General features: G+C 47.9%; 1 protein-coding gene across 2 annotated transcripts in view; it reads right to left on the bottom strand.

Annotated features, from left to right (window-relative positions):
* Nucleotides 1-12,659, bottom strand: part of ACO1 (aconitase 1) — a 241,233-nt gene that overhangs the window by 152,408 nt on the left and 76,166 nt on the right. For both annotated transcript variants that reach the window (XM_030194231.1, XM_030194230.1), the window contains exon 2: nt 839-957. In XM_030194231.1, the coding sequence (XP_030050091.1) occupies nt 839-935 (97 nt within the window). In that variant the 5' untranslated portion in view covers nt 936-957. The remainder of the gene's footprint in view (nt 1-838; nt 958-12,659) is intronic.

Genomic DNA, 12,659 nt, shown 5'->3' with positions numbered 1-12,659 from the left:
GTATGAATACAGCAAGGACAGCTGGAGTGGATTGTCACTGCAGTCCAATGCAGACATCATACTTTCACACATGAAGCATGAATACAGTGTAGACAGCTGAAGCATGAGATTGCCACTGGATCACATACAAACATCACATTGATACATCTAAAGCACAGACAACGTAACAGAGTATCAATTCTGAAAATGTCATGAACCAGCGAAATGTCTGAATATACAGGAATAATCAATCAGATTTTATTAGGCTCTCTTTATCCTAAAGTTCTGTGCCTTTTAAGACTGTTGATCTTCTCCAGCAGCGAACAGAAGCAACCTAAACAGCTCTTGTGGACCCCCAGCCTTCCCTCTGGCTTATTCCTGCCTCTGCAGAAACAAACAGGAAATCATGTCACTGGGAAGGCTATGCGGCCAGTATGAGCAGTGTCACTGGCTGCTCGTGCTCACTGCCGGCGAACATAGGTGGGGGGAGGGGGGGACTAAACTATAAAGCAAATCTATTTGCTATAAAACAATCAGCGAATCGATCTGAATCAAGAATTGGACAGCACTAGTTAGCCAATCATATTCAAGCTTTCAGAGTCCTCTGAATGCAGCCTGCAATGCATGCAAATCTTCATGTATATTCATTGTGGATATCCTGAAAACCTGACGGGATTAGGTGTGCCTCAAGACTGGGTTGAGAAGCACTGGACTATGCAACGTCTGAAATCTAAGTTAGATGGGATATTATTTTTCCATTATATGTATATTGATACCAGCATTTTACATTCTCTTATTTCTAGTTTGGATACGTCAAACTAGCGGGAAGATTTGTCAGTGGTGACCAGGGTTAACATACCATATCTGGGATCTCCCAATTTATTCAGATTGTAGAACTTTTTTTCAGGAAGTTTGGGGTCCAGAGGCTCTGCTATGTTTGCAAAAGGGTTCTGCATGACTGAAGACTCTCAAGTCCACCTGAAACAGATGAAAAATAGTCTTATCAACTGACTCATTTGTGAAAACCCTTGTGCTTACTGGTATAGTTTGCTTGGAAAAAGATTTTTGAGACTGCTCTTCAGAAAAAAAAGACATTGACTCAATTTTTCAAAGATTTCTCTCAAATCAAAACCCAACCAGTCTTCTAGTCACTCATCACAATTATTATTAAACATGGCACTGTGTCTCGTTCCCAGAAATTTTATGAAAATCAGAATGTTTTTTTTAAAGATGCTAGGCCCTGAAACATGATATGAAAATAAAAAAGTTTACAAAAGCAACTAACTGGCAATGGAAAAGTGTCACAAAAATGTCCCTTATTCAGGGCTGGTGCTCATAGTCTAGATGAACTTTCAGCCATGCCACCAAGTGATGGGGTTTACATTCCTAGAGAAAGACAGGGGAATTTTAAAAGGGCAAAGATGGGACCAAAATCCTAAAATCAGTTCTAGAACCCAGTCAGTGGCATCTCTAGACAGAAATATCTGGGGTCTCACCAGGGGGGCAAGTCAATATGACATTTTCAAACATCATACCTTTCTCCCCCCCCCCCCCCCCCACGTTTAAATTAGCATAATAATTGATAGCATCATTCAACAAATCCTTCTGTTTGGGGGTGTTCTGTATTCTCTACAGGATTGGTCAGAAACTTTATATAAACCCTGAAGGTCCAGTTCTATAATCACAAACTTCATATTCCCCAACAATGGAGCTATCCTTAAACATTCAAATTGTGATCGCCACCTCATGAACAGCAAAAGTTCCTTTCACTGCCAGACACTTTGTTTAAAGAAGACAAGTTTTAGGGCCCTGTTTAGTACGCCACGTTAGAGGCACATTGGTGCTTTTAGCGCATGCCAAGGGAAAATTAGGTTCTTACCTTTAGTCATAGCAGATGAATCCATTACAAATGGGTTGTGTCCATCAACCAGCAGGGGGAGATAGAGAGCACTGAAAAACCATAGTGCCTCATGGCCAGCTAGCTCCATCTGCCTCTTCAGTATTTGAAGCTTCCAAAGCAGTATTACACCGCAAAGTAGTATAACATGAACTTTCCTCACAGCGGATGAACGCCCCAGAACAGGTGCAATAACACAAAGGAGGGACGAACTCAACCTCCTATAACAGAACAGAAATCCTGAAGATTGTTTTCCAACGTCTCCCAATGAGGGAACATGTCTGCAGGACATAAAACAACATCAATCACACAATGAATATCTGAGGGAGGGCTCATGGATTCATCTGCTATGACTAAAGGAAAGAAAATTACCAAGGTAAGAACCTAATTTTCCCTTCCTTGTCATCAAGCAGATGAATCCATTACGAATGGGGTGTATCAAAGCAATCCCTATATAGGGTGGGAACAAGCCACACCACGCGCCAGCACTTGTGCTCCAAAATGCACGTCACTCCTGGCAGCACATCTAGCCTGTAATGTCGGGCAAAAGAGAGCTTAGAAGCCCATGTCGCTGCACTGCATATCTCTTGAAGAGAGAGTGCCCCAGTTTCAGCCCAAGAAGAGAAAATCACTCTTGTGGAAAGAGCCTTAACGGCTTCAGGCGGAGACTGGCCAGAGAGCAGATATGCTGAAAAAAATTAAGCCTGGCTTCCTTGAGCCAATGGGCTATAGTAGCTTTAGACGCTGGAGACCCTCTGTGCGGACCTGACAACAGGACAGAAAGATGATCAGAGGTCCTAAAAGCATTTGACATGCGCAGATACTGCAACAGAGCCCTTCGCACACCTAGGAGGTGCAATTGCCCAAAGGCTTCCGGAAACTCCTCTCTGGAAAAGGAAGGCAGGAAAATAGGCTGGTTTAGGTGAAACGCTGAAACCACCTTAGGCAGGAAGGAAGGTACAGTACGTACCATAACTCCGGACTCTGAGAATTGCAGAAAAGGGTCTCGACAGGACAGCGCCTGGAGCTCAGACACCCGTCTCGCCGAAGTAATGGCCACCAAAAAGACCGTCTTTAGGGTCACATTCTTCTCTAAAGCTCGCCTTAGCGGCTCGAAGGGTGAACACTGAAGGGCCTTTAAAACTAACCCCAGGTTTCAGGCCGGACACGCAGCCCGCACAGGAGGACGAAGCCGAAGCACCCCTCTAAGAAACTGTGCCACATCCGGATAAGCAGCCAGAGAGAGGCCAGCGACCTTCCCTCGAAAACATGCTAAGGCTGCTACTTGAACACGCAGGGAATTATAGGCAAAGGACTTTTTGTAAACCATCCTGCAAAAAGTCAAGTAACGGCGAGACAGAAGCCCGCATGGGTGTGATTGCTCTAGAAGCACACCAAGCCTCAAATTGGTGACAAATCCTGGCATAAGCCACGGAAGTGGAACTCTAGCAGGCCTGTAGGAGAGTGGAAATGACTTTACTGGAATAACCCTTGTCTCTCAATTGCGCCCTCTCAAGAGTCATGCCATAAGACCAAAGCGGCAGGCGTCCTCCATGGTCACCGGTTCCTGTGATAACAAATTCGATACCAGAGGCAAAGGAAGGGGAGCCTCTACCAGCATCTGCCAGAGGTCCGCATACCACGACCTCCTGGGCCAATCCGGGGCAATGAGAACCACCTCTCCTTGATGTAGCCGAATCCGCAGGAGCACTCGCCCTATCAAGGGCCATGGAGGGAACACATACAGGAGGCCCTGAGGCCAGGGTTGAGCCAAGGCATCCAACCCCGCCGAGCGAGGATCTCTCCGTCTGCTGTAAAAGCACAGGACTTTGGCATTTGCGCTTGACACCATAAGATCCGCTACGGGCGTCCCCCACTTGGCACAAATCTGAAGAAACACTTCGTCTGCCAGTTCCCACTCCGCTGGGACGATTTGATGCATGCTTAGATAATCGGCTTGCACGTTGCTCTGACCTGCAATGTGAGCTGCTGACAGAAACTGCAGATGTAGCTCGGCCCAGTGGCAAATCTGCGCGGCCAGTGCTCTGCACTGAGTGCCACCTTGTCGATCTATGTAGACCACTGCTGTCATGTTGTCCGACAGAACTCTGACAGCCAATCCTTCCAGGGTCGAGTGAAAAGGCAGAAGAGCCTGGAAAATCACTTTCAACTCCAAGCGATTGATGGACCACTCCGACTCCTTGGGTGTCCAGAGACCCTGGGCATGCCTTCCCCGGCAATGTGCACCCCAGCCCTTCAGGCTGGCATCTGTTACCACCAGGCACCAATCGGGGAGCGCTAGCAGCATTCCTCGCCACAGCATGCTATCTGAGAGCCACCACTCCATACTGAGCTGGGCCGCAGGCAGCCACGTGAGTCTGCACTGATAATCCTGAGAAATTGGAGACCATCGTTGAAGCAGGGAGCACTGCAGAGGTCTCAGGTGCGCTCTCGCCCAGGGCACCACTTCCAAGGTGGCCGTCATCGACCCTAACAGCTGGACAATGTCCCAAGCACGGGGGCGAGGCATCCTCAGGAGCAGACAAACCTGATTCTGAAGCTTGCACCACCTTTGCTCAGGTAGATAAACAAGCCCCGAGGCCGTGTTGAACCGGACCCCCAAATATTCTAGAGATTGAGAGGGGGTCAGGTGACTTTTGGCTATATTGACGACCCAGCCCAGAGATTGAAGTACTGAGACCACTCTGGCTGTTACCTGATGACTCTCCTCTGATGAGTCCGCTCTGATGAGCCAGTCGTCTAGGTACGGGTGAACCTGAATACCCTCTCGCCTGAGAAAGGCAGCTACTACCACCATTACCTTGGAAAAGGTTCGGGGAGCTGTGGCGAGGCCAAAAGGCAAGGCCCGAAACTGGAAATGTTTTCCCATCACCGCAAACTGCAGAAACCTTTGGTGCGGGGGCCAAATAGGAATGTGCAAGTAAGCTTCTTTCAGGTCCAGAGACGTGAGAAACTCTCCTGGCTGTACCGCCGCAATGACGGAGCGCAGGGTTTCCATGTGAAAATGCCGCACTCTTAGAGACGTTGACTTCTTTTAAGTCAAGGATAGGCCGAAAAGACCTGCCTTTTCGCGGCACCACAAAGTAAATGGAGAAAACGGCAGGAGCTGTGTTCGGCGGGAGGCACCAGGGACACCGCCCCTAGGTGAATCAAGCCTTGCAAGGTCTCCTCTACCGCCCATTTGACGGAAGAACCGCATCGGGACTCCACAAACACGTCTCTCACCAGGGCATTGAATTCTATTCTGTAGCCATCTCTGATCAGGTCCAAAACCCACTGATCTGAGGAAATCTTGACCCACTCCTCGAGAAAGAGGGAAAGCCGTCCTCCTATTGCAAGAATCGAGGAGAGGGCCAGCGCACCATCATTGAGAGGGTCGCCCTTGAACTCCAGGCCTTGAGCCGGTAGCTGCGGAACGCTTGTCCGAACGAAAGGAGTTCCTCTGCTGAAAGAGGGGAAAGAGAAGTGAACCCAGCAGAACGCCCCGGGCAGTACCTTCATGGAAGTGAAGTCTGTAAGAGGAGGGAACCGCCTGACCCTTGGAGAGAGGCCTCGGCCTATCCTTGGGTAAGCGCTGGGGTTTAGCATCCCCCAGGCCTTTAACAATTTTCTCCAACTCCTCACCAAATAGGAGAAGGCCTTGAAAGGGCAACTTCACCAACCTTTGCTTAGAGGCCATGTCAGCCACCCAATGCCGTAGCCATAGAAGGCGGCGAGCCGCCACCGCCACAGCCATCTGTTCAGCCAAAGCTCTGACCAGATCATAAAGGGCGTCAGCCAAGAAAGACAAAGCCGACTCCATCCGCGGTGCCACCTCAGCAAGGGGCTCCACTCCATCCCTGGGCTGTTCCACTGCCTGTTGCAACCAAGCGAGGCAGGCTCGGGCAGCATAGCAGCTGCATGCAGACGCCCGTAAGGATAGGCCTGAAATGTCAAAGGACCGTTTCATAGCTGATTCCAGGCGTCGGTCCTGCATGTCCTTCAGGGCGACTCCTCCTTCGACTGGGAGGGTAGTTCTCTTTGTCTCAACCGTGACTAGTGCATCCACTTTAGGCACTGCTAGGGTTGCCAAATGCTCCTCACTTAGAGGGTATTATTGTCCCATTGCCCTGGCGACTTTCAAAGGCCCCTCGGGGTCAGCCCATTGAGCAGAAATAAGCTCTTGGATGGAGTCATGCAAAGGAAAGGCTTGAGCAGGCTTCTTAGTACTTGCCATCCTCGGATTACCAGAGGAGGCTTCGCCACTCCCAGGATCTTCAATAGAGAGGACCTGCAAGGCATCAGAAATAAGCGCTGGCAGCTCATCGCGGTGGAAAATCCTCACCGTGGAAGGATCATCTGGATCCGGTGGCAATCCTGCACCTTGCTCTGGCTCTTCAGACCACGAGGTCCTGCCAGGCCCCTCACATCCCGACCACGGGGGGGGGGGGGGGATAGAAGGGGGGTGCGCCACTCTCTGAAGGGGAATTAACCCTTCTGTGCTTGTCTTGCGGCCAGCTGTCAGGGGAAAGCGTGCCCAACGGCAATCTGAGGCCGGGCTCCACTGGAGGGGGAACAGTTAGCACGGCCAAATGAGACCCCTGCAGGACAGCTCTTTTTAACATGAATGCTTTATGCAGCAGTAACACAAACTCAGGGGAGAAGGGCTCACCCTGGCCTCCCAGTTCCAGTCCGGGGATAGAAGCTCCCCTGTTAGCCTCCACACGAGGCTCCCCTCCAGATTCAAACCCCTCCGCTTCTGCAGGGGTCGCGGCATGCGGCACGTCCAAAATGGCGCCCGCTGCCAGCTCCACTGAGCGGGAAGAAACATCGCTCGCCATGCTCGTGCCGGCTCTGACGTCTGAAGAGCACGATTTACAGAGTCCTGCTGCTGATCTGCGCTTGCCACAATGGGAACAGCGCTTAACAACCTCTGCAGCCATCGCCGAAAAACAGCAGAAAATTCAAAATAGCGGATTTGCACCAAAAACATCCCAATCGCGGGTCCACCCCGGAGGAGCTACAAAATGCTCTTACCTCACCAGACCGAGTCCCAGAGCTCCGGTCACGCTGCACAATCAGAAGAAAACCTCTTTTCTGGAATCGCAGCACCAAAGTCTGACGCAACGTTTTTTTGGTTTTTTTTAAACGCTGTGAGGAAAGTTAGAGGCAACAGCAAAAGAGGCAAATTTCCAGCTCCGGAGGATCAGTAGAGTGGGAAAGGCAGGGAAAGGACAAACCAATGTGCCTGCATCCACATAGGAGAGTGTGGGGAAAAGACAGGGACAGGGCAAACCTATGTGTCTACATCCACATCGGGGGTCGGGTAAGGAAGGGAAAGGGTGAACCTATGTGCCTTTAAAGTGGGCACCACCAGCCACAACACCCCTGCTACAACTGGCCAAAGCACAGGAGCCACCCCAGGCAGATTTCTGAAGGAGCTGATTAAGATGCGTCCACCCTGCTGCGGAGATAGAGAATACTGAAGAGGCAGATGGAGCTAGCTGGCCATGAGGCACTATGGTTTTTCAGTGCTCTCTATCTCCCCCTGCTGGTTGATGGACACAACCCATTCGTAATGGATTCATCTGCTTGATGACAAGGAATTAAGGATTTCCATTTTTAGGAACGTGTTAGGATGCCATTGTTCTTTCCATTTCCATCCTAGGTATTGCCCATTTTCAAAATGAGCAATACCTAGGATGCCACACAGATATTACATGAGATTAATATCACAGAGCAAGTTACAAGTCACTAACCAGCGGGCAATTCCTATACTCTCATACTGCTTTGGAATTGTAGATAGGCATCTTAAATATCTTGAAAAACTGGATCTACGAACAAACTCCTTCATGCCTCGAGGTAATGTATAAGAATCAGTGTATGCTGACACTGTACATGAGCTGAAGGAAAAATGAACTTTATAGTGACAGATTATACATATAGAGCTATCATAGGCTTATAGGCCTACTTTTTTTTTTTTTTAAAGTATTTTTATTACTTTTTTTAACATACAAAAAACAGATGTTAATACCAACACTTGTAACAACCTCTTGCGTGTTCAATCTTCTACCCCCTCCCCCTCCCCCCCCCCCTAACACATAATATTGATAATGACCATTGTGTGTCCATGGTACTGCTTGTCCTGATTCCATATTAAGGAGTTACTATAAGTTTGGGTGCGTCCAAGTCCACGCCAGCTGCCAGTCTCCATGCTGTATACTGGTCCCACTGTTTATAGAATTGTATAATCCGTCCTGCCTTTATTGCAGTCATTTTAGACATTTGATAGAGATAATCCATCTTATGTATCACCTTTATCACTGGTGGCATCGTGGGTTGCTTCCATGCCGACGCCAATGTAATCTTTCCAGCGACCAGCCACACCGAGGCCAGCCGATGTGTTGTCGATGGAATGGCTGCTGGTTGAAAATGCAATAGGCACGTCTCAGCCTTAAAGTCATATGGTTTCCCTATGATTTTACCTAGCGTCTGAATTAGCTCCAACCAATATTCTTGTGCCTTGGGGCATGTCCACCATATGTGAATCATGTCACCCTTCTCCTTGCACCCCCTCCAGCACCACCCGTTTCCTTTCTTATACATTTTCGTTATTTTGTGGGGAGTCATATACCATTGATATAACATTTTATATCCATTTTCCACTAGGGAACTAGAGATAGAAACTCTTAGCATATGCATCAGTGCCTTATCCCACTTTTTGGTATCATAGCTTATCTTTAAAGCTTTTTCCCACCTTTGGGTGTAATATGCTAGTGGGTTATAATATGATCCCAACACTTTATATAGTCGAGATATGCACCCTCTTTGACATCCTCCTCCCAAAGCCATCTCTAAGGCCGTATCCTCCATGGTCAACTCCCTTTTGGCCCTCCTATTTACATAATCCCAAATTCTAGTATAGTGATAAAGGTGTGACCCTGGTAAATCAAATTCTTCTTGCAATTCTGCAAATGGTATCATATTCCCTTCTGCCCATAGTTGGTTTAAAGCTACCAGCCCCTTTTGTTTCCATATTCGAAACACATTGTCTGCTGCCCCTATAGGACATCCCATTGCTGTCTGTATCTTCATGCGCCTAAAGTGTTTCCTACCTGGAAGGAACTTCTGTCGCAGGGTACTCCAAGTTTGTAGGGGAAAACGTACTGCGGGGGGCGCCCCTCCTATACATGTTAGTAATTGTCTCTGCGGGGCCCATAATATAGCGTCTAAGTTCTCCATACCCAACCAATGCTTCTCAATTTGTATCCAGGGCTTTACACTGTGGGAACCCCATGCCACCAGCAGACGTAATTGTGCAGCTTGATAATATTGGAGGAAGTTGGGCACCCCCATGCCCCCCTTGTCTTTAGGTTGGAACATGATAGCTGCCCTTACTCTAGGTGGTTTGTGTTGCCATATGTAAGCAAATACTTTGCGATGTAAGCGGCGAAAGAATTGTCTGGGAATCGGCAGGGGCAGTGCCAAGAATAAATATAGAATCTTTGGCAGGACCATCATCTTTACCGCTGATATCCGTCCCAGCCATGATAGCTCCAGCCCTTCCCACCTCTCTAATTCCTGGAACAATTCTCGAATTTTGTAAGGAAAATTTGCCTCATAGAGATCTGCTATTTTTGCTGTAAGATTGATCCCCAAATATCGCAGCAATCGAGTAACCCAGCGGAACGAATATCTCTGTCGCAAAGACTGCTCCAATTCCTCGGGTAGGCCCACCCCCATTATCTCTGATTTGTCCATGTTCACCCGGAATCCCGATAGCCTCCCATACTCCTCTAAACTTTTCATTACACCTGGAAGTGATTCCTGAGAGCGGGTTAATGTAAGCAGGATGTCGTCTGCAAACAACATTATCTTATAGGTCTCCGCCCCCAGGGTCAAACCATGTATATCAGGGTGTTGTCTAATGCATTGAGCTAGCGGCTCCATTGTAAGCGCAAACAACAGTGGAGATAGCGCGCAACCCTGGCGGGTTCCCCTCCCTAGATGTATTAGCTCAGAGCTTGATCCGTTAATCCGCAGTGAAGCAATGGGATTTACATACAGCAATGCAAGCCATGAGGTGAACTGTCCCGAAATGCCCATTTGCTCCAATACTAGGAACATGAATGCCCAGCGGACCCGATCAAACGCCTTTTCGGCGTCTAATGATAATAGTAGTGTTGGCTGTTTCGTGTCCCCCGCTTCATGAATGAGATGGATCGCTCTCCGAATATTGTCAAATGTCTGTCTCCCTCCTATAAACCCCGTTTGGTCAGCATGGACCAGTTTCGGCATCACCTGTTGTAAGCGGTGGGCTAAAATTTTAGTGAAGATTTTATAGTCTGAGCCTAGCAAAGAAATTGGGCGGTAAGATCCACATCTTTGGGGCTCTTTTCCAGGCTTCAATAAGAGTGTTATAGTTGCCAGTCGCCACGAGTACGGTAGCTCTGTTTGAGGGTCCATTTCGTTAAATACTCGGACCAGTATCGGGGCCAACAGATTACTGTACTTTTTGTAATATTTATTTGTGTACCCGTCGGGCCCCGGGGCCTTCCCATTCGGAAGGTCCCGGATGGCCCATTGCACCTCCTCCAGCGTAATTGGGTTGGACAATGACTCTGCCTCCCCTGCTGTCAGTTTTGGTAGCCTTGCCTGGTTCAGATAGCTCTGGGCCTCTTGCGGTGTCGCTAATTCCTCAGCCTGGTATAACCCCTGGTAGAATTTATAAAAGACATCCTTAATGTCCTCAAGTTTAGTGCATGTTTTCCCCTCGTCTGTGTTGATTGTATGTATATAGGAGTTTAAAGCACATTTCTTCAATTTATGTGCTAATAATCTCGATGTTCTATTGCCAAATTCGAAATGTGTTTGCCTAACCTGTTGTAGCCGTTCAGCTACGTTTGCTAACTGTAGTTCCCTTAGAGCTAGCTGAATAGCGTGTATGCGATTTTGATCGTATTTTGATAAAGGTTGCTGTTGAGCTTGTAGAGTCAAGCCCAGCAATTCCGCGTGTAAAGCTTGTGTATGAGCACTCGTTTGCTTCTTGATGTGTGCTTGAATCGCTATTATTTTCCCCCTGATTACTGCTTTTAGGCCCTCCCATAATATCTGCGATGTGACCTCCCCATTGTCGTTAATAGCTAAATACTCCTTTATCTCTGCTTCTAAGCGGGTAATCACTGTAGTGTTTGCTAGCAGCTCATCTCTAAGGCGCCACGTTGGGGTCTCCGGGGATCTCACCTCCCACTCTAATTCTAAAGTAACCGGTGCATGGTCCGACCACGTTCTTGGGAGTATTGATATTTCTTCTACTCTGGAGAATATGTTGGGAGGCCCTAACCACATATCTATGCGTGAGTGTGAGTTATGGACCCCTGAGTAATATGTGTACCCCCTGGATTGTGGGTGTCTGTGGCGCCATAGATCTATTAGGCGCCAAGTCTCCAGGAATTTGTGTAGCTGGGCCCTCTCTGATTGAGCATATCTCACTCCCTCTGTTGAATTATCTAGCTTTGGGCACAACGTCAGGTTAAAGTCACCGCCCACTAATAACGTGCCTTCGATATTCTTACTCAGTATCCTGGATACTTCCCTATAAAAGGCACCTTGGCGTTCGTTAGGGGCATATATGTTTAGCAAGGAAAGCGTCTCCTTCCCCAGTCTCACTATCAAAAGTAGGTATCTACCCTCCTTGTCCCTTATTATATTCTGCACTTGCCAAGGGTACTTGTTAGTCAATATGATGAGGACTCCCTTTTTCTTTTTTTCTTTGTGATTTGATGCAAAATATATATGCCGACCTTTGCCCCCTTGACAAAGATGCTCCTTATCTGGTAGCAAGTGCGTCTCTTGTATAAAGGACACATCTGCCTTTAAGCGCTGCGTCTCTTTAAATAGCAGCTGGCGTTTTGTCGGGGAATTTAGTCCCTTAACATTGAGGGTCATACAGGTTATTCTACTCATCCCCAGATCTTGCACAAATCCTATAGTTCATACCCTTTGACTGGTATCTCACCCTTAACTCCCTTATTATGTTGGACATGGTCATTAAATTTCCTCGCTTATCTTTTCTATCTCCCTTCCCCCCGCCCGTCCCATTTTCCCTCTTCCCTCCTAATTGGCACAACTGCACCCCGTACATAGGTGTGCCTTTGGGAAAGAGACCTCACTCCCCTCTTTACACATACTGATATTTAGCATAAACCACCCGCATAACAGTATCAAACCAGTGAGCTGTAAAATATAACAATCCTATCCCTCTTCATAAATCAAATGTATCTCTCATAGCATATTAGGTTTATCTATTGATACCATATCTGTAAGTCTCATTCTGCAAATAATCTTCCCACTTCAGCTGTTATTCTGTGCTTCTGTTTTAGTTGCTTCTTATGTTCCTGCTTTTCTTCCACTTTCTGTTGCTCATTGTCCACTGGTTTCCAATACAGATCTTAATCGGGGGTCCGAGTATTGTCGCTGAAGGCGTCCCCTGCCCTTTGTCACTCTTTGCCAGCGCGGTCTAGTCGGTTTAGCCGTGGCGGGTGGATGAATTGTACTCCCTTCCCTTGCGCCAGGGCCGTCAGGCAATATCTCTCTTGCTTCCTCCAGGCTTCGTATTTGATGAAGCTTGCCGTCTTTGTAGAAGCGCAAGGCAAAGGGATAGCTCCAACGGTATCGGATCCCTTCAGTTTGTAGCAATTGTGTGAAGGGTTTCAATTCTGCTCGCCTCTTTAAGGTGCAAGCCGCTAAGTCTTGGTAGCAGTGTATCACATGCGAATCCCAC

Source organism: Microcaecilia unicolor, chromosome 2 (genome assembly GCF_901765095.1).
Source record: "Microcaecilia unicolor chromosome 2, aMicUni1.1, whole genome shotgun sequence".
Lineage (NCBI taxonomy): Eukaryota > Metazoa > Chordata > Amphibia > Gymnophiona > Siphonopidae > Microcaecilia > Microcaecilia unicolor.
This window is presented reverse-complemented; position numbering and strand designations above follow the sequence as displayed.